The sequence below is a fragment of the Chrysemys picta genome, chromosome 8 (assembly GCF_011386835.1).
Source record: "Chrysemys picta bellii isolate R12L10 chromosome 8, ASM1138683v2, whole genome shotgun sequence".
Lineage (NCBI taxonomy): Eukaryota > Metazoa > Chordata > Testudines > Emydidae > Chrysemys > Chrysemys picta.
In genome coordinates, this window is record NC_088798.1 from 68,643,488 (window position 1) to 68,665,412 (window position 21,925).

At 48.9% G+C, this 21,925-nt stretch overlaps 1 protein-coding gene and 1 long non-coding RNA gene across 4 annotated transcripts; one reads left to right on the forward strand and one right to left on the reverse strand.

Moving 5' to 3' along the window:
* Nucleotides 1–1,936: 1,936 nt before the first annotated feature.
* On the reverse strand, nucleotides 1,937–6,188 carry LOC135973128 (uncharacterized). Its single transcript, XR_010589822.1, has 2 exons — nucleotides 3,562–6,188; nucleotides 1,937–2,510 (listed from the first exon to the last, which is right to left on the reverse strand). It is a non-coding gene; the product is annotated as an uncharacterized LOC135973128 (long non-coding RNA).
* HSD17B7 (hydroxysteroid 17-beta dehydrogenase 7) lies at nucleotides 6,171–19,729 on the forward strand. Of its 3 annotated transcripts, none has more exons than XM_005293589.5 (9): nucleotides 6,171–6,430; nucleotides 6,604–6,807; nucleotides 8,942–9,034; nucleotides 11,351–11,465; nucleotides 12,035–12,229; nucleotides 13,421–13,525; nucleotides 15,492–15,548; nucleotides 16,244–16,342; nucleotides 19,316–19,729. In XM_005293589.5, exons 1-9 carry the CDS (start codon nucleotides 6,396–6,398, stop codon nucleotides 19,415–19,417), a joined length of 1,005 nt encoding a protein of 334 aa, XP_005293646.1. In that variant the 5' UTR covers nucleotides 6,171–6,395; the 3' UTR covers nucleotides 19,418–19,729. The 3 variants fall into 3 exon arrangements, 2 of the variants coding, with proteins under 2 accessions (XP_005293646.1, XP_042717266.1); XR_010589821.1 differs by having other exon boundaries at nucleotides 6,261–6,430; nucleotides 8,942–9,054; XM_042861332.2 differs by lacking the exon at nucleotides 8,942–9,034 and having other exon boundaries at nucleotides 6,263–6,430.
* Nucleotides 19,730–21,925: the final 2,196 nt, after the last annotated feature.

Below are 21,925 nucleotides of genomic sequence, written 5' to 3' on the forward strand. Positions count from 1 at the left end.
GGTATTACAGATGTTTCCGCCCTTGAAGTCGTTCGTCCTGTCAGAGGACAAACCACCCACTGTGATTAAGAAATTTTTCGAAGATGAGTTCAACGAGATTTACTCTGGTACATGCACTCACTCATCAGTGCATTCCATTCACACATTCAGGAAATAGGGAAAACAACTCCACTGTGGAAGTGGTGAAAAGCTTCGACACTGTGCACGCTGTTCTTGGGGTATGTCTACACTACGGGATTAATCCGAATTTATATAATTCGAATTTGAAAAAAAGGTTGTATAAATTCGAATGTATGCAACCACACTAAGCACATTAATTCGGCGGTGTGCGTCCATGTACCGGGGCTAGCGTCGATTTCCGGAGCGTTGCACTGTGGGTAGCTATCCCATAGCTATCCCATAGTTCCCGCAGTCTCCTCCGCCCATTGGAATTCTGGGTTGAGATCCCAATGCCTGATGGGGCCAAAAACATTGTCGCGGGTGGTTCTGCCAACCGTTTCGCTCCTTTTTCCTGGGTGAACAGTGCAAACGCCATACCACGGCAAGCATGGAGCCCGCTCAGCTCAAGACAGCAGTCATGAACATTGTAAATACCTCGTGCCTTATTGTGCAGTTTATGCTGAACAAGAACCTGGAAAACCAGGCGGCGAGAAGCAGGCTACGGCAGCGCGGCGAGGAGAGTGATGAGGATATGGACGTGGAATTCTATCGAAGCGCGGGACCCGGTGCTTTGGAGATCATGCTGTTAATGGGGCAGGTTATAGCCGTGGAACGCCGATTCTGGGCCCAGGAAACAAGCACAGACTGGTGGGACCGCATAGTGTTGCAGGTGTGGGACGATTCCCAGTGGCTGCGAAACTTTCGCATGCGTAAGGGCACTTTCTTGGAACTTTGTGACTTGCTTTCCCCTGCCCTGAAGCGCCAGAATACCAAGATGAGAGCAGCCCTCATAGTTGAGAAGTGAGTGGCAATAGCCCTGTGGAAGCTTGCAACGCCAGACAGCTACCGGTCAGTCGGGAATCAATTTGGAGTGGGCAAATCTACTGTGGGGGCTGCTGTGATGCAAGTAGCCAAAGTAATCACTGAGGTGCTGCTACAAAAGCTAGTGACTCTGGGAGATGTGCAGGTCATAGTGGATGGCTTTGCTGCAATGGGATTCCCTAACTGTGGTGGGGCGATAGATGGAACCCACATCCCTATCTTGGCCCCGGAGCACCAGGGTACCCAGTACATAAACCGCAAGGGGTACTTGTGGATCACAAGGGACGTTTCACCAACATCAACGTGGGCTGGCCGGGAAGGGTTCATGATGTTTGTGTCTTCAGGAACACTACTCTGTTTAAAGGGCTGCAGCAAGGGACTTACTTCCCGGACCAGAAAATAACCGTTGGGGATGTTGAAATGCCAATAGTTATTCTTGGGGACCCAGCCTACCCCTTAATGCCATGGCTCATGAAGCCATACACAGGCAGCCTGGACAGGAGTCAGGAGCTGTTTAACTACAGGCTGAGCAAGTGCAGAATGGTGGTAGAATGTGCATTTGGCCGTTTAAAAGGTCGTTGGAGATCGCTACTGACTCGCTCTGACCTCAGCCAAAGAAATCTCCCCATTGTTATTTCTGCTTGCTGTGTGCTCCACAATCTCTGTGAAAGTAAGGGGGAGACCTTTATGGCAGGGTGGGAGGCTGAGGCAAATCGCCTGGCTGCTGATTACGCGCAGCCAGACACCAGGGCGATTAGAAGAGCACAACAGGAAGCGCTGTGCATCAGAGAGGCTTTGAAAACCAGTTTCATGACTGGCCAGGCTACAGTGTGAAATTTCTGTTTGTTTCTCCTTCATGAAAACCCGCCCCCTTTATTGACTCATTCATTCTCTGTAAGGAACCCACCCTCCCCGTTCCCCCAGCTTTCTTTCAAAGGAAATAAAGTCACTATCGTTTAAAAATCATGTATTCTTTATTAACTGATTATAAACATAGGGAGAGAACCAACAAGGTAATCTGGGTGAGGTTTGGGAGGAGGATAGGAGGGAAGTAAAAGGCCACTGAACAAATTCAATGTAATGACAGCCTTTTGGTTGGGCTGTCCACTGGGGTGGAGTGGGAGGGTGCACGAAGCCTCCCCCCCCCCCGCGTTCTCACACGTCTGGGTGAGGAGGATATGAAACATGGTGAGGGGGAGGGAGGTTATACAGCAGCTGCAGCGGCACTCTGTCATCCTGCTGCCGTTCCTGAAGCTCCACCAGACGCCGGAGCATGTCCGTTTGCTCCCGCAGCAGCCCCAGCGTTGCAGCCTGCCACCTCTCATCTCGAGCGTCCCTCATGACCTCACGTTCACTGGCATCTTTCCTAAATTTAGATACAGTGTCCTTCCACTCATTCAAATGAGCTCTTTCATTGCGGGTGCATTCCATTATTTCCGTGAACATGTCGTCTCGCGTCCTCTTTCTATGCCGCCTTATCTGAGATAGCCTTCGGGACGGAGGAGGGAGGCTTTAAAAATTTGCAGCTGCTGGAGGGAGGGTTGAAAAAAAGGAGAGACGTTTTTAAAATGATACATTTTACAGAACAATGCTTATACTCTTTCTTGGTGAAAAACACTATTCACATTACAAAGCACATGTGATTTCAGTACAAGGTCGCAATTTCCATCTTAATATTGAGTGCCTGTGGCTATAGAGATCACAGACGCAGGTCCAGGCAATAGAATTCAGCTTGCATGCAGCCATGGTAAGCCATTGTCTTTCGGCTTCTGCGCCCTCCTTTCCCACATACCAAGCAAAGCCCGTTGACTGCTGCGGTTTTCCTGTTAACCTTCAGCAGCAGAAAACAAACTAACCCCCCCCCATCCAATTCTCTGGGATGATCGCTTTATCCCTCCCCCCACCGCGTGGCAGGTATCAGGGAAGATCCCTGCAGAAACCAAACTAACCCTCCCGCCCCCCCTCCCGCTATGAATTCTCTGGGATGATCGCTGTACCCCTCCCCCCACCGCGTGGCTGGTAACAGGGAAGATCCCTGCTAGCCAAACGCAAAAAGCTCAGGGCCAGTTCCCCCCCCCGCGCTTGGCCAACTTCAGGGAAGGATTTCTTTTCAGCCACAGGCAAACAGCCCAGTAGGAATGGCCACCTCTGTCCCCTTAATTAAGTTCCCGTATTTCAACCAGGTTACCATGAGCGATATCACTCTCCTGAGGATTACACAGCAAGATAAAGAACGGATGTTGCTTGAATGCCAGCAAACACCGGGACCATACGCTGCCAGGCTTTGTCAGGCAATGATACCAGATTACTTGCTGCAAGCATGGCGTGGTCAAGTGTCCTACCATGGAGGACGGAATAAAGCTGCACTGCCCAGAAACCTTGTGGCAAGGCTTTTGGAGTACCTCCAGGAGAGCTTCATGGAGATGTCCCTGGAGGATTTCCGCTCCATCCCCAGACACGTTAACAGACTTTTCCAGTAGCTATACTGGCCGCGAATGCATCCCAAGTCCTCAGGGCAAAGTAATCATTAAAAAACGCTTGCTTTTAAAACAAGTTTTATATTTTAAAAGGTAAACTCACCTGAGGTCCCTTCCATGGGGTCATGGTCTTGGATACTGGCTTGGGAGGGTTGGGAGGGTACTTCAGTCAGGCTGAGAAAAAGATCCTGGCTGTTGGGGAGAACGGAGTGCTGGGTGCTCTCTGCAAGCTCCTCCTCCTCCTCCTCCCCATCCGCAGAATCCTCAGGTGTAGCTGATGAGACTATCCCCGACCCAGAATCCACGGTCACAGGTGGGGTAGTGGTGGCGGCCCCCCCTAGAATTGCATGCAGCTCGGCGTAGAAGCGGCATGTCCGCGGCTCTGACCCGGAGCGACCGTTTGCCTCCTTTGTTTTTTGATAGGCTTGTCTGAGCTCCTTGACTTTCACGCGGCACTGATCTGAGTCCCTATTGTGGCCTCTCTCAATCATGCCCTTGGAGATTTTTTCAAAAGTTTTGGCATTTCGTCTTTTAGAATGAAGTTCTGCTAGCACTGAATCCTCTCCCCATATAGCGATCAGATCCAGTACCTCCGGTACGGTCCATGCTGGTGCTCTTTTTCGATTATCGGCCTGCATGGTTACCTGTGCTGATGAGCTATCTGTGGTCACCTGTGCTCTCCACGCTGGGCAAACAGGAAATGAAATTCCAATGTTCGCGGGGCTTTTACTGTCTACCTGGCCAGTGCATCCGAGTTCAGATTGCTGTCCAGAGCGGTCACAATGGTGCACTGTGGGATAGCTCCCGGAGGCCAATACCATCGAATTGCGGCCACACTAACCCTAATTCGAAATGCTAAAATCGATTTTGGCGCTACTCCGCTCGTCCGGGTGGAGTACAGAAATCCATTTAAAGAGCCCTTTATTTCGAATTAAATGGTGTCGTTGTGTGGACGGGTGCAGGGTTAATTCGAATTAATGCTGCTAAATCCGAATTAAAGTCGTAGTGTAGACCAGGCCTTGAACACAAGACCCAGAACCTCATGTCGCTGAAAGTTAAGGGACTGCTGGCTGTGACATACCCGAGGTACAATCTGGACCGCTGAATAGTTGTCTCTTCAGTTCTCCAACCTGGGATTCTTTTTACACTGCTTTGCTGATGAACAGCTACTCCTGTCCCGCCACACACAGCCTCCAGCATGTAACTTGCTCCCAGGTACACAGTATTTAGTGTTGCTAGCTAGTCACTCATGAATTACATTGCAGAAGAATACCAGCAGATTCTCAGTCCCAGACTTTCACTCAGAAATATGTCTTGTACTGCTCAGTACCTCCTGAACAATACAAGCTCCGAGAAAGTCTGTCATTTTATCAAAGAAAAATGATATGCGCAAATCTTGTTATCTGAAGTGGAGTTTCTCAGGCACTTTAATCTAAATACACTGGTAAAATCTATCTTTCTGTAGTTAATAAACTTAAGTGACTACAAGTGCTGATACCTAAAAGTCAGGATTGATTACAAAAGAAAATAAAAAGATAAAAACACAAGCTAATACCTAACTTAATAACAAGTTAAGTGAACTTAAAAGCAAAAGCATTTCTCTCACCACAAGCTGTAGTAAATTTCACAGGCTTGGCTTCTTCTCAGAACTGGGCTGCCTCCTGCTTAGTTCACTGTCCTTCAGGTATTCCTTGATGTCATGAGCAGAGAGATGGGGCAAGGAGAAGAACCTGAAGTGAAGTGGAAGCCACTGTCTCTCATTCTTATATCACTTTGTGCAAAAGTTATCAGAGTCTTATAAAAGTGGTGAACAAAATGGAATAGACTGTCACAAAAGTGCAAGGAGGGACTTGATGTAATGCATTCTTGGCTAAAGCAGAATGTCTGTTCAGCACATGCTTAGAGTATTTGAAGCTGTGGATGGAATCCCTGGAGACGTCTCGTTTCATGTGGGCAGGATTGTCCTGAGTAAGACACTAAATTGGAATGATGTGGAGTCTTGTGTCAAATACCTGACAGAGAAGGGGGTACACATTGATGACATTACGCGCTTTGATCAGTTCAGCACTCTCAAGAAATGTATGGAAGGTTCCAACCGTGATGAAGAGCTCAATAATTTCCTAGCAAATTACCAAAAATGGATCAAATATTTTGAGAAGTCCAAAACCATTGAATGTTGCTGTTAAAGATTGCGCAGAAGATTGCTTCTTTTCTGTTCCCTCTCACAATGCAAGTTTTTTCATTGATGCCAAGCCGGTGGACAAAGGAAAGGAACAACTTAAGACTGTTGCGTTGCTGAAAGGGATCCTGCGTGTACAGTACAACATCAGGCCCACATCTTGCTAAGACTTTCATGGCTACTTGCTGAGCCATCAGCCACTGCTGGGATGGGCTGGGAAAGATGAGCTCTACAGAGAAATATGCCTGGGTGGCCTGTCTGCAGAGACATGGGATTGACATTTACTTGGGAGGCCATTACACTTATTTATACACGTTAGATATTCCAAATAGAAACTGTATCCCGCCCTGCACAGCACCTCGACTGGGGAACTGGAACTATTGTAACCCTAAGCTCCAAGCCCGCGCCTGCCATGGGGCAGGGGCCAGGAGCCCCGCTGTCATTGCGGGCGGGGCTCCACTCGGCCCACTCCACCTTTCCTGAGCGCCCAAGCAGCCCCGCGATGATTGGGCGCCGCTCAGCCGTGCCCGCCCATGAACCCACAGTCACGCCACGGCAAAGGGCCCCCGCGAACTCCCTGCTTGGATGGTTGCTGTGCGGGGCGGTGTCTACGGGAGTGAGGCAGATGGGGAGACGAACCAGAGTGGGCGGGGCTGCCCGAGTGGCGTTCTGGCCGCCGAGGGGTGAGGCCGTGCGCGCGGTCTATAATGGCGCACGGTGAAGTTCGTTAGTTTATTGTGCCCGCTCTGGACCGCGCGATGCAACCCGTGGTGCTGGTCACCGGTGCTAGCAGGTGAGGTGGGGGAAGGCGGGAACACGCTCGTCCATCTGGCGGGGCTCTGTCTCAGAGGGCCCGTCCCACACAAAGAGCGGATGGGACCTCAGGGGCGAGCGGGCTCGCTCGGGTTGGGGTTGGAGGCGGCGGCCCTGTGCTGACCGGGCTCTTCTCTCCCTGGGCTATTGCAGTGGTATCGGCTCCGCCCTATGCAAGCGGTTGCTGCGGGAGGACGCTGGGGTCCGGCTGTGTCTGGCCTGCCGGAGTATGCAGAAGGCTGCTGCCACCAAGGCCGTGCTGCTGGCCGCCCACCCGGCCGCCCAGGTCACCCTCGTGCGCCTGGATGTCAGCAGCCTGGAGTCCGTCCTGCGGGCAGCCGGCGAGATCCAGTGCAGGTGTGTGGCGTCCGCCCGGGCTCGAGGAGGGTGGGTGCTGTGCCCCTAGCACTGGCTGAGGTGAGCGGGCAATAGGGATCCCTCCAGCTCAATCTGCTGCCTGGGCCGGCTCTAGGATTTTTGCCGCCCCAAGCAAAAACAATTTTGGCTGCCCCCCCCCCCCCGTTTTTTTTCTTATCCCCCCCGGGCCCCGCCTCAACTCCGCCCCTTCCCCAAATCCCCAGCCCTGCCTCCTCCCCCCAGGCTCTCAAGCCTAGGAGGGAGGAAGGGAGAGGGAGAAGCAGCACGTGCGCTGCGGCCACTCAGGGTCTCCCCCTCCCTCCCAGGCTCTCAAACCCGGGAGGGAGGGGGAGATCCCGAGCGGCCCGCGGTGCGCGAAACAGCTGATTCGCGCGCCGCTGCTCCCCCTCCCTCCCAGGCTCTCAAACCTGGGAGGGAGGGGGAGATCCCAAGCGGCGAGCAAATCAGCTGTTTCGCGTGCCAGTGGCTGCTTGGGATCTCCCCCTCCCTCCCGGGTTTGAGAGCCTGGGAGGGAGGGCGAGCAGCGGCGCGCGAGTGGCAGCAGTGGAGGTGAGTTAGGGCGGCCGGGGCACATTTTTAGGGGCGGCATGGCCCGTGCCAGAATGCCGCCCCTAAAAATGTGCCGCCCCAAGCACCAGCTTGTTTTGCTGGTGCCTAGAGCCGGCCCTGTCTGCTGCATCCAGCAGGTGTCTCTCCCCGGCCCACCCTGTGCTGCCTGTGGCGCTGGGAGCCAGGCCTGGGAATAAGCCTGAAGCACAGTCAGTTTTTTTTCACTCTGAATCGGGGGGAAAGGGCTAAGAGGTGCCCTCCTTGAGCTCACATGTGCTGTTCAAATCCCTCTTCCAAATGCCATTCTCTAGTGTGCATAGGGCAAAGGGGGACTCCTTGCCCAGCTTGCATTTGTTTCAGGCAGCGGTCATAAAATCATAGAAGATTAGGGTTGGAAGAGACCTCAGGAGGTCATCTAGTCCAGTCCCCTGCTGTTGTCTCTCTCTTCTCCCTTCCCCCCATGACCACCAATCTTACCTTTTCAGCTACTGCGGTGACCTCTTTCACCTACCACAGTCCAAAAGTACACCGAGCCTGAAATGCTAAAGCTTTTCCCTGAAACAAGGAGCACAGGGTAGCTCCAGACAGGAAGTGGTCTGTTTGCCACTTGCCTTAATGTTGGTGGCCACAATGTCATATCTTGAACAGGAGAGTTGGCTTTCCAAGTTTCTCTAAAGCCTTTGGCTACCTTGGGCTTTTTAGTCAGACACTTCCCAGTGTTGCTTCCACTAGCTCTTCTGAAACAGGAGAGCCATCTAAATCTGATCTGAGAGGGTTAGACAACACAGCAAAAATGCATCAGCCTCAGGATATATGTACTAAGGCTCCCAGTATTGCTTCCAACCTCCCCAAAGGAGCTGAACTGATGGTGGCAACAATAGGAAATCTGATTCTTCCATTGCAGGTCAAGACATGTCTGAGATCTTCACTTCCCTATGTTTCAGGGGTGGTGAAGTTTTGTTTACACACTGCTTTGGGATTTAGTTGGAAAGTAGTAACTGCAGAGTTACTGTGGTGATATCTGTGTTCTAAAAATCCCAGTCCCAACAGATATTAGCCTGTGGATGTTAGGTGCCTAAATCCCATTGAATTAACCTAATCTTATTTTCTCTTGAAGAAAATCCTGGATAGCTAACTGAAATTTGAAGCATACAGAAGTTTGGAAAATGGATTACTTGTGGGCATCAGTTATATTTTAAGAACTCTAGATTTGACCCCCCCACACTCCAGATTTTGTGGGATTTTATATTCAGAGTGAATTTTACCATTCAGATCCCTATAATGGGCTCAGTCAAGAATTCTGAATCCAAGTATTCTCAGAATCTGGGGAAACTTATTCTGGATCCTAGCTCTGGATCATGTCTAGTTTTATTTTGTGAAATGACATCTTCATGATTAGCTTAATACTACTTTGAACTTCAAAATACAGAAATGACTTGTCTCTGAGCTCCTGTCTCCATTGTGAGCTAGCATTAGCTGTGTTGGGGTGTGTGTGGTGTGTTTACACGATATGCTATAGGTAATAGCCATAACCAACCATACTGTTTGTGTTTCCTTTGTGTAGGTTTCAGCGCTTGGACTATCTCTTCCTGAATGCTGGGATCATGCCAAATACCCACATTAGCTTCAAAGCACTGATCTCTGGTCTCTTTTCTGGGTACAAGATACCATCCTTAAGTAACCGTCAGATACTTTTCTCTTTCTAGTTTTGTCCTTGGATGAGTAGAGGGAGGGGAGATAAGAAATGGATGATGGCATGAATGAATGTTCCAGTGATTCACTGAGATTTCGGATGGCTGATAATGTGAGGGATGGTTAATGAAACACTGAATGAGTGGGTGGTTAGCTAAAAGGTGAACAGATCTTCTTTTTGTTATAGTCATTACTTAGAAAGTCATAAATGTGCGTGGTGGCCTACAAAGGCCTTCTGCTCAGAAGAGTTTACAGTCCAGGTAAAGCAGAAAGGCTTGCCAAACTGGATTCAATGGATTATAACAGGGGTTCTCAAATGGGGGGTCATAACCCCTCAGGGAGTCGCGAGGTTATTACATGGGCACCAAAAAGTTTGTTGTGAGAACCCCTGGTCTAGAGAAGGTTGTTGAGAGCATGGGGGAACAGTATGTTTAAGGCAGTGGGGAAACTGAGAAGGAAGGAGATGCATGTATTGAAGTAGGGAATGGTATTAAAGGGATAGCAGGCAGAAGTAAGGGGCTTCTGAGGCTTGAGCCTCTAGTGAAGTTGGGGGGGGGGGGGGGGAAGGTGAGGCGGTGGTAGGCAACTTCTCTGTTTAAAGAGACCAGCAAGATCTTGATTGGCAGATGAAAATCAAAAGTAGAGTAGAGTTGAGACTGCTGGGGAAGCTGTAGTTAAGGTAGTGTCGGGTCTCTGCCTCTGACAGGATCTTTTCAAGCTGTTAAACACAGATGTTAACAGGAGAAGAGAAACTGGATGTGAGCCAAGGCTGAGGATGGGCGGCTTGAACAGTTTGAAGAAGGCCTAGATCCATTTGCTCACTTCTCAAACATGGAAAGCTTTAACTGTACTGGTATGGTTGGAGCGGTACAGCTCACATCATGCAGACCGTTACTGGTATACAAGTGCTTATACTGGTACAGTTAATTCCTGTATGGGAAGGGGGAGTAAGCTATACTGGTATAAGGCATTTTTATACCAATGTAACCATCTCCGTAAAAAAATCATACCCTTAATGTAGGCTGATGTATACACAGGTCTTGTAACAGCATAAAAGTGTGGAGGCAAAATTGGTTCTGTAGGTGGATTTGATAGCTGGAAGGAGGAATGAATTCCACCAGACAACTCAAATGTATTAATGGCCTACTGGGCATGAGATGGGGGTTGTGGGTGGGGAGGCAAAAATACTAATAGAAATGGGTCACCATACAGCCTTCATTGAGTCTTTAGGATCAGCCTGTAGGTGTGCACAGGAGGCTGGGAGAGAGCAGATCAGCCACAACATTGCAGGGCATCAAGTACTTCTCAAAGAGCAATGAATTATGATTTGTTGTATCCCTCTGAAGTAGGGAAATAGGTCATCCCCATCTCTTTCTCTCCATAGCTATAGGGAAAACGAGTCATGGAAGTTAAGTGAGTGCAAATTCAGTGACTGACCGAGCCAGGAACTCCAGACTCTTATCATTTGCTTTAACCACTCTAGACTGCTTTTCCTCTGAGTTACAGCCCATGTTACAGGCTCCCATTTAGTTTGTGGGCAGCAACCTGATCAGTTTTTTTTCTTTAAACTGTTTTCTGTTGTAATAACAAATCTCTAAAATCAAATCTCAATAAAAATGGGAGCTGGCTTTCAAAGTTCAGTTGAAAGACTACTTTAAACAATTTTTTGTTTTTAAAAATACAAAGCAAACAAACTCTGGCACTGGGATCTTTGTTTTTCAAAATTTATGCTGTTAAATATTTAAGATTATTAGAATTCTTCCTTTTTAAAAAGTGATTTTTTTGAAAAACCAAAAACTATTTTGAACCTTCAAAATAAAAACTGCTTCTGAATTTGGTTCTGCAAGGAGTTTTCCAATTTTTTTTTTTTTTTTTTTTTAAAGAGCTGGTCAAAATACTAAAACTGGTAAGTGGGAATGTTTTAGGCTACGTCTACACTACGGGGGGGATCGATTTCAGATATGCAAATTCAGCTACGGGAATAGCGTAGCTGAATTTGACGTATCTGATCCGACTTACCCCGCTGTGAGGACGGCGGCAAATCGACCCCCGCGGCTTCCCCGTCGAAGGCGCTTACTCCTACCTGGGCTGGTGGAGTACGCGTGTCGATTCAGGGATCGATTATCGTGTCCTGACGAGATGCATTAAATCGATCCCTGAGAGATCGATTTTCTACCGCCGATCTGGGCGGGTAGTGAAGACCAGCCCTTAGAATTGTTCAATAAAATTGTCACCTGAAGAAGCTGTAGCTCTGTCTAAAATCTGTCATCTTGTATTCCAGGAAAGCAGTCCACATGCTGAGCACAGCGGAGGGGCTGATAACTCAAGAAGACTGCATCACTGCAGATGGCCTGCAGTCTGTGTTTGAAACCAACCTCTTTGGGCACTTTATACTGGTAAAGCTGCTTCTGGCAGTCAGTGTGCAATTTTAGGTAGAGCAGGAATTAAATGAGTCAGTTTCAACTCTCTTCCAATGTTCCTGTACATTGACCCAGTCTGGACTGTAGTTGAGTAATGTGCAGTGGCCCAGACATAGGGCAGGAGTCCACACCATCCCCTGTACATACCCTGGCCCGGTCAGCTGTCTCCTAGTGGCTGAATGACAGCCAGGTCTGGGATTTCCCAACGTGCAGGCAACACTGATTACTGAAAGAGTTAGAATTACTTCAGGGTTACTCTGCACAGCCAGCAGACATGTTGGCTCCTAAGAGAAACACAGACCTGGTTCTCACTACTTTGCAGCCTGTCTTCTGTGCAAAGTGAATGCAAACAGGCTATAAAATGCTACCAACCAGGATCTGGGTCTGAGGTACACCAGTGACATGATTCTCCACTTACTCGTTTCTTGTGCAGTCAGTTAACCCAAACCCCTGCCCTCTAGACCAGCGTAACTGAGAAATGGGAATTATTTTCAAATATCCATTTCAGTAGTTATCGCAGGACAATAACTCTCTCATCTCCTTAGATTCGGCAGCTTGAGCCTCTGCTATGTTGCCTTGAAAAGCCCTCCCTGCTTATCTGGACCTCTTCCAGCAACGCCAGGAAGTCTGCTTTCAGTCTCACTGACTACCAGCACAGCAAAGGCAAAGAGCCTTACAGTTCCTCCAAATATGCCTCTGACCTTGCTAGTGTGGCTCTGAACAAGCACTTTAACAAGCAGGTGAGGGTGTCTTCCCTATGGTATGATGCAGAAAGCTGTCATACGTGGGCCTCAGAAATGTTGATAAGGTGGGATGCTCTTCAGTGGCAATAGTATGTTGATGCATAATTGTTTCCACATAGCAGTGTTCAGTTGCTTAATCGATAGCTAAGCTCCTTCACATCCAAGAGTGAGTTTCAAGTAGGTATGGTTGGTAGGATGTGGTGGGGAATGTTTGCAGACGTTGCTTACTTGAGCATAATTGAGCTCTTACCTTCAGAATACTTGGAAGCTGTAGTCTTGTCTTTGGGACAGACATTATCTGTCTTCGCTGGCTGCATTGTATTGATGTATAATAAACCTTCCATTCTGTGGAGTCATCCACATGATGATTGGCCTGCTCTGTCATACAAATTAAGCAGTCCATCTAGTCTAGCAACCTGCCTAAGACTGTCTAAGAAACATTTTAGTGGAAGGTGCAAGCAGCTCATATGGGACAACTATAGAATAACCTGCCTGTAAGGGAAACCTCTGCCAACTGATGTGGCTTATGCTCAGAGGAAGGAGTTGATAGGGCAAGTATTTTTAGAAGGGCTATCTAATGTGACTGGATGGCCTGTAAAATCTATGGCATGGCAGCCGATACTGGTGTGGGAGCTGTTGACCATCTCAGACAAGAGGCAGGGCCTTCCCTGTCATGGGCCTGTGATGGGAAAGCAGCATTCATTCCATTGTTCTGTGCCAGTCCATAAGTGGCAGCCTTCTTTCTGGAAAGAGTTGCCATCCCTTACTGGTGTCTAACTGCTGTTTGGTGGGAGAGGGACTAACTAATATATAAATAAATAAAGGATGAGGAATGTGTAATACTTCTCTACACATTGCGGGGGAAGGATAGCTCAGTGGTTTGAGCATTGGCCTGCTAAACCCAGGGTTGTGAGTTCAGTCCTTGAGGGGGCCATTTAGGGAACTGGGGTAAAAATCTGTCTGGGGATTGGTCCTGCTTTGAGCAAGGGGTTGGACTAGATGACCTCCTGAGATCCCTTCCAACCCTGATATTCTATGATCACTGCTGCACAGGGGCATCTGCTGACTTTACGTTGTGAGGCCTTTGGAAGGTGCAAGCCACCTTGTAAATACTTGTCTGGTGTGTTCTTTCCAAGCAGATTTGCAGCGTTTACTGTTGGCTTGTATCCTCTCCTTCCCCTTCTGCAGGGGCTGTATTCCAGTGTAGTTTGCCCAGGTCTTGTGATGACTAACCTGACTTATGGAATTCTGCCATCTTTCTTCTGGAAGCTGCTTATGCCCATCATGTGGATAGTGAGTAATCTCTCTGAAAATGTGGGTTTATTTTCAACTCTTCTTTGGGGTGGGATGGTCTTGAGTGTTTCACTCCTAAGGGTATACACAGTGCCTTATCACCAAAGCAGTTGTACAGTGTCCTTCGCTCCCTGGTATGAATGGAAATGCAGCAGATTGGCGAAAGGCCACTTCCCAACTCAATGTGAAGCAAAGTGACTATTTGGCCCTTAGGACCAGCAGGGTCAGTCTGGGAGGGAGTTTCAGCAAAGAGATGCATGGGGCTCCTTATTTGGAGAGGGCTGGTGAATAGCCAGCCATTTTTTCCCTGTTCATATGTTTGTAAATGGGTGTGAAGCCAGTGCTACCAGTTAGGTGGTGCCCTATGGTTATGTGCCTTGTGATGGGATACTACTGTGTGCCATGTGCTGCAATAGCCAGTGTATCCTGGTACAGTGGGTCCTTTGCCATGCATGTTGTAACAGAATGGCAAGGGTCTCCTGCCGCTTCACTCTATTAGCAGGTGTTGAAATACTTAGGGAACTATAGGTGAATTATGCTCCACCTTGATAGCAGGCAGGTAGAGGTAGCCCTCTGGGGAATCGAGAGCTAGCATCTGGGACCGGCGTAGGCTAGAAGAGAAAGGAACCTTAAAACAGCCAATCCTGGGAATTTCCCTTCAGTTAATTTAACCCAAAGCACAAAGTGGGGTGATGCTCTGCAGTGAGTGAGGCTTTCTGGAGCTGGGAAGGAGACTCTACCACCAATTGCCTTTTATGGCCCAAGATCAGTATTGCTGCTGAGAAGTGCTAGTGGGGGGGCCCCTAGATGGGGAAGCAGATTTTAACCATGGCCTTTGATCTCTGGTTGCTCAGCCTCATCATGCCTTAAGTTCATTTCCCAGAGGTGCTGAGCACTCACCACTCTCATAGCCCCAATCAGAGTTATTGGTGCTCAGCACCTCTGGGAACTAAGCAGAAATTGGGCAACTGAAAGCAGAGGGACCCCAAATCTGAGACTGTTCTTGAACACATGAACCATAGTTACTAACTAGGCTGGTATTTTCAAAGCACTAAGCATTGGCATATCGTAAACTTCCCACTCCAGTAGAAACAGAGCTAGATAATCAGTGCCTCTGAACTCCTCCCCCTCAATTAATGTTCCTACACATGGAAGATGATTCCTAAGAGAATACAAACTTTAGCAGTGAAGTCCTCAGCTTTCAGGCGTATTTTGTTTCTCCCTGGCACCTCTGGTGGAAAGTGGCCTCTTCCATACGCTTCACTTTCCTTCACCTCTCTTTACTCTTTTTTTTTTTTTTCCCTGCCTCTTTCCTTTACTATCTCATCCTGTACCTGTTCTCTTCCTCTGCAGCCCTCAGTTTTCCAGCTTTACTAATATTCCACACACTATCGACAGACAGACTTCCTATGTACGTCAGCCAGACACCTTTTCATCTGTCCCCTGATCAGCTGCCTCTGTTTGGCCTTGGCACTGCTGCCACAAGCTGCTACCTGCTTGCTGTTGGGACCTGCCTGTGCCAGCCCCAAATAAGTCTGCTCTCTCTGCTGGCTGCCTCCTCACTGAATCACTTTTCATTGGATGACAGGTTGTCACAAATTGTACTCCACCCACTGCTTGGGAGCCAGCTCAGGAAAGAGGCGGCCAGAAGAAAGGCATATCGAGGGAGGGGCTAGCTGGTCCCCTGTGCCTGCCCCACCCCCCCCCCCCCCAGCAGCAGGGAGCAACCTGGTGGTGGTGTGTTGGCCATCTGGATGGTTCTAGTGACTTTACAGTGACACCTGGTCATCTAGCTATAGGCAGGTGGCCTTACTCAAGGGGTGGGAGAGCTGTTGGCTGGGCCACTAGCAGCAGAGGGCCTTGTGCCTTGACACTGCTGCTGACCTCCAGGGAGCTCAGTTTTGAGTCCCTGCTCCAAGGTATAGGTGCTAGTAAGTTTCATGTCTCATTTCTTATTCTCTTTCAGATACGCTTTTTCACCAAGACTTACACACTAACTCCATACAATGGAGCAGAAGCTCAGGTATGTAGCATGGTTTGCACCTCAAATCACTGCTTGTCTGCAGTGTGTAACTCCTCCCAGCCCCTGGGTGTCTGGTGCTGACTGTGAATGCCTCCTCTGCCAGATGGATACATACAAAGCAGAGTTTCTCTACTCTTGCCCTGCACATCTGAATCACTTTCCATAGTAAGTGCTAAGACACTAATCTGGTATTTGAGGTTCTTCAAACAAATGGCTCTTCACCCTCACCTACTAAATAAATAACCCCTTCAGAGAGACCCTGTGGTCTCTAGATCTCACTTGTGATGGTCTCTTCTGCTCTTACTGAAACCAGCATCAGTATTCATAGATGTAAGGCCAGAAGGGACAGTGCAGGTCAGAGCAAATGGTTGTAGCACAAGTCATCGAACTGAACCCAGTAACTCCTGCCTCAAGCAGAAACCACAAGCAGCTTGTGTTGAACCATGGCATATCTCTCTAAAGACATGGTAAGTGTGACTGTCTATTAGGAGCAGGGATTGTGCTGTTCCCAGTACCACAGGGAGCAGAGCAGCCAGCTGCCTCTCTGGAGCTTAAGTGGAATATCTCATTGAGGAAACTGGGCAGTTTGGTATCCTCTTCCCCCTGCATGTTGCCAAGCTGTTTTGTTCTAAAATGTAAGGCTGTCAGAACAAGCTGGACTGCCTGCCCTCACAAGTATGCTATTGTCTTTAAAGGTATGGCTCTTCAAACAAAAGCCAGAGTCACTGGATGCACTAATGAAATATCACAGCTGTACTTCACCAATGGGGAAGAACTATGTGGAGTCCCGAAAGGTAAATATAGCAAAGACTCTGAAGTCCAATTTACTCTTGAGGGAATTCTGCACCAAGTAAATAAAAAACCTGTGCACAATATTTTAAAATTCTGCAAATTTTATTTGTCAATAAATAAATGTGGAGGCTCCAGCATGGCAGGGGGGAACACAGGCCCCTGGCTGTACAGAGTGGGAGAACACCCTGCAGCTTCCTCCCCCAGGACACAGACTTGGTGTTCAGGCTACACCTGACCCTGACACAACCCAAGGGCCAGGACTGCCCCAGAAACGTCCTGGGGGCCTGCCCTCTGTCAGGCCTGTGGGTAGGCAGGCTTAGCCTGGCAGGATCCAAGTGTGGGGTGAGAGGGTTCTGTGTGGGGCAATCTAGGTGCAAGTAGCTCAGTGTGGGGGTGCAGGGGATCTGGATGCACAAGGGAGGGGTCCTGGGTGTGGGGGCCTTGAGGGGAGTCTAGGTGCTGGGGGAGTGGGACTAGGTGGAGCAGGGTTCAAGTGTGTGGGGGGGGGTGGGAGGGGCTCAGGGTGGTCCAGGTGCAGTGGGTGGGGCTCACTGAGGTTCAAGGGGGGGCTCAGCAGGGGTGGGGGTTTGGATGTAGGGACTGGGCGGGTGCTCCAGATGGAAGGGGTGAGGCTTGGTGGGGGATTCTCGGTATGGGGTGGGTCCAAATGCAGATGGGGAGTGGCTCCCTGTACAGTGACACCTCCCCCTGTGGTGAAGAGCGATGGGGGCAAGAAGCAGTGGGTGAGGGGCAGAGCTTCCTGCAGCTGGGGGAGATTTCTGGGGGTGGGTCTGACCCCACCCTGCAGGGGAAGAGGAAGTCCTGTACTCCCCCAGCCCAGCTGGGAGTAGAAGGCAAGCCCAGTGCATCATAGGAGCCACCACTGGCATATCTCCAGAACACCCCTCCTCCCCCACCACTGCAGTGATTTATCTCTCTGCTGGCTGCTCTGGGTTCCCTAAACAACATGGCCATGCTGCTGGGGAATGATGCATGACCACTCTCACAGCCCTGTCAGAAAGTCACTTTTTTACAGTGAAGTAAAGAAATCAGGGGAGGGACATAAATTCTGCACACGTGCAGTGATGCAGAATTCCCCCAGCAGTACAAATAGTAAGAGATGGACTGTTATATATTGGCTGAAAACACTTACCTGAGGAGCTGATTCTTCCATCCTTGCTGCCATTTATACTCTACTGCACTGTGCCCAACCTAGCCTGCCAGTCTCTGCATCTCACTGTATGAATGCATTGCCTCTGTACTAACAGCTGAGTGCCTAGGTAGGTGGCCATCCGAGTAGGCATTCATTACAGCACCATGTCCCTAGCCCTTCTGTGGCAAGACCAGAATCACCAACACAAGGCTTGATGCAACTTCTTGCAAAGAGGACATGGAAGCCCAATGGACTAGTAGGGGGATTGGCTTGAACTTAATTGGATCACAGGAGTTCAAACAAAACCAGCGTGAGGCCTAGCCTTTCCCATTCCCTTCAGAGCCACTGAGAGGTGTAAGCAGACCTGCAGGATTTTTGCTGCTGGGAGGTGAAGGGATCTCCTCTCACTGCTGCCCACCAAGACGTGTAGCTCAGTGAGGTGGGGGAGTATTTTCTTCTTTTTTTCATCCTTTTGTAGCCTTCTCCTTGGGAAGCTCTGACAAGCCCCCTTCTATTCCACTGGTCCTCAAAATGCAGGCTCTGTGCTGATTGTACAGTTTTACTCTGACTTTGTAACAAACACACAAGATAATACATCTATTGCAGTCGTAACATTGGGTATGTCTACACTACGGGATTAATCCGAATTTACAGAATTTGATTTTTGGCAACCGATTGTATAAAGTCGAGTGTATGCAGACACACTAAGCACATTAATTCGTCGGTGTGTGTCCCTGTACTGAGGCTAGCGTCAACTTCCGGAGCATTGCACTGTGGGTAGCTATCCCATAGTTCTCGCAGTCTCCTCCGCCTATTGGAATTCTGGGTTGAGATCTCAATGCCTGATGGGGCCAAAAACATTGTTGCGGGTGGTTCTGGGTACATCCTCCCCCTCCCTCCAGGGAGGAGTACAAAAATCGATTCAAAGAGCCCTTTATTTCGAAGTAAATGGCTTCGTTGTGTGGACAGGTGCAGGGTTAATTCGATTTAACGCTGCTAAATTCGAACTAAACTCATAGTGTAGACCAGGCCATTGTGTTAGACATGGTATAGATATGACAGTCTCTGCACCAAAGAGCTCACAAAGCAAACTTTGTTCTGATGTAATTATACACTTGGTCTACTTCTGGGTGGACAGCCGGAGTTGAGTGCAGGGGGCCAGGCAGGGCTGGAATGGAGAGGGAGGAGTGCAGGGGGCAGGCATGGGGTGCTTGGCAGCTGAAGGGCTGCAGTCACAGCAGAGCCAGAACCCACAGCCAATTACACTATAGCAAAGGAGAATTCCCTCTGCAGAGTCAGAGTGAAGTAAAAGATGTTAGGCTGTGATGACTCCAGCTGAAAGGCCTGGATTTCACCCCTTGCATCCTCCAGCTGTGGTTAATGCTGGCTGTCTTGGGAAGGAGCTGTGAAGGGGGGGGGGGGGGGTTCAGTAGTGTATACTGTGCAAGTTCCTCCTGGCTTGTGCTGCTGTTTCCTTGCTGCAGAGGCTACAGTTTACCCCTGTGTCCTTGGCAGCTTGTGCTAATGCTGGGGGAGCTTTCCTTCCCCAAAAGGCAGTGACTCCCCATGCTATTCCACATGAAACAGCTTCCTTTTATTTGGGGCTGTAGCTCATCTGTGGGAGATGCTAGCCCTCTGTCATTTGGGCTACAGTCCTAACCAGCTCCCTGGGCACATGGCATAAGTGGCTGAGTGGGTGCCTTTCAGGAGGAGACTGAGCCTGTCCTTGGCTTTGCCCATCTTTGGCAACATCCAGCGTTTCTGTGTCAGTCCACATTGCAGCCCTCTTGGGCTAATATTACTGCTCTGATTTTTTTTGCAGGTGGATGTGGAGGAAGAAACTGCTGAAATATTTTATCAAAAGCTGTTGGAACTGGAGAAGTATGTCCTAGCAAGATTGAATGCTCCCTTGAGCCCCAAGTAACAAGATCCAGACAAGGCCTCTAATGACAAATCTTTCTGACACTAGTGACATTGGAGTTCCTTCTAAGTGGGTATTATGCATTTGCAGTAGAGGCCTTCTTGGAGACATGTGGCTTTGTAGCACTTCTCTCCTCTGCTCAGTCTGGGAAGGAGTGCTCTCCTAGAAGTGGAGGTCTGAGAGGGATTGAATAGTTATTTAGTCTCCTGGAGTCCAGTACAGGATTGCTCTCTACACACTCTAGTAACCTGGCTAAACCAGGCCTCCATTTCTGTACATGTCACGGTCTTTACAATAAACTGCAGCCTCCAAGAACTACTGAGAAAGAGCATGAATGCATTGAGCGCTCAGTGTGAGCACAAGGTGAAAATAGGTGGAAGGCCTGCTCTTGGGCAGAAAGCCCCTCAGGTGCCAGGCTTCCTAGATAGCCATATGTGACTGCTAAGGTCAGACTCTTCAAAAGCTAATCAACATGTCTACATGGACACTTACTGTGCATGCTAGAGTACTGTAGATTGACACCCCAGCTTGCAGCACACTATGGCCATGTGGTTCCTGCTGCTCACTAGAAGCCCTGTAGTGTGCTTTGATCTTTCAAGCATGAGTAGATCAAAGTGCCTGATGGAATTTTTAAAGCTCACCAGCAGGATCCACACACCACTTAATGTGTGATAGGCTGCAGCTTGATGGAGAGAGGTGACCATGCTCTGCCTCTGCCTCTGCCTAAAGTATAAAGTGCTTTTTACACAAAGAAAGGAGCAGTACTGCTTTCACCCTTGGGTTGTAGCATCTTGTATTGAGGCATAGAGTTGGTGCAGACCTCAGACATAACTTCTTCAGCCTTTGGGAAGGCACTTTGGTACTAATCTGTTAGAATCCTGTGAGAGCATCAACAAGGGTGATCCAGTTGACATAGTATATGGGTTCTTTTTGGAAAGCCTTTGACAAAGTCCCTCGCTAAAGGTTCTTAAGCAGACATGCAATAAGAGGGAAGGTCCTCTCATGGGTCAGTAACTGGTGAGAAGATAGGAAATGAAGGGTAGGCGAGCGGTAAAGAGCAGGGTCCCCCAAGGATCTGTACAGGGATGGGTGGTGTTCAACCTATTCATAAATTATCTGGAAAAGGGGATGAATAATGAGGTGGCAAACTTTACTGCTGACCCAGAATAACTCCAGATAGTGAAGTGGGAAGAGTTAAAGGGATTTTACATATCTGGGTGCCAAAATGGCAGATGAAATTGTTGATGAATGCAAAGTAATCCTGATTGGAAAATGCAGTCGCAGCTAGATATATACACACAATGATGGGATCTAAATGAACCCATTACCACTTAAAGAGATGTAAGAGACTCCAGTAAGGTCTGATCAAGCAGCTGTACAGAGAGCTGGCTGGCCATAGCATATGGCCTGAGAAAACCGTAGTCCGGGGTCGGCAACCTTTCAGAAGTGGTATGATCGCCTACATGAACATCAGAATAAAAGAGCAAGGGCCTAGATTTACACTTTAGGGCCTCTGTGTAATAACAAAGCCATTGAAGAGCAGTCTCCTCTGTCTTTGGTAAGGTGCCTGTGACCCTTATGATAAAGGGTGTCAAAGACAGCAGCTCTTCATCCCACTGGTGTGGCTTAATGGACAGTGTACTGGACAGCCTCAGGAGACCTGGGTTCATTGCTGGCACCGTTACTGGCCTGCATCATACTCTGCAACTAGGGATGATGATACCAACCTCCTTTATAAAACACTCAGAGATCTCTTAATGGAGCATTAAATAAGCAGATCTCACTGTTACCACAGGGACCTCTCCACGGCCCCAGAGTGCCAAGGGTCCAGGTGAGCGGAGGCAACTAGATACTCAGGGACTCCTCCCACCACAGCCTTCTAAATTTTTCACAAAAAATGGAGGATTCGACGCGGGCTGCTTCATGGCTGGATGATCCATGTCCACTGGGTTTTTTTTGAGATATGGCAGCAGGTTCTCCTTTGGAAGTCAGCCTGCACTAGGGCAGGGTTTGTAGTCACCACCTACCATGCAGCCTGTCCTTTCCCATGAGGGTTTCACCAGCCAGTAAGGACACTGGCTGTGAAGTCAAGTATTCTCAACATTCTATTTCCCCAGACACCAACATTGGTCAAAGCTCAACCCAAGATGACCTAGCATGTGTTTCTCTGCAAAGTAACATAAAACTTCTTCCCAGCAGGAAGGCATGAGACCAGTCACCAAGGACAGTCAGGCTGGATTAAGCTAGCTGACTGCTACCCTGAACAATTCTGCCTGAGTCTTTCTAGGTGCAGTGAGGGTAGCACAGACCCTGATCTTGGCATCCCCCACAGCCATGGCACAAGATTTACAAAATCATCGTGACAAATGTGTGGGTGCTGTGTAGTGAGCATTGATGTGTGTCCCACAACGTGGTTTATGTTCTGGATTGCTGAGTTACTGTTCACCTGGCAGAGAGGAGCAGACAGCTCAATGCTTTCCTCACGGATGTGCACAATCACAAGTCCATTGA

Bases quoted from the DNA above. Each gene is read 5' to 3' on its own strand.
- HSD17B7 (XM_005293589.5), top strand. From the start codon at position 6,396: ATGCAACCCGTGGTGCTGGTCACCGGTGCTAGCAG. The intron at 11,466-12,034 runs GTAAAGCTGCTT...TCATCTCCTTAG, and splicing joins TCTTTGGGCACTTTATACTG to ATTCGGCAGCTTGAGCCTCT. The intron at 15,549-16,243 runs GTATGTAGCATG...TTGTCTTTAAAG, and splicing joins ACAATGGAGCAGAAGCTCAG to GTATGGCTCTTCAAACAAAA.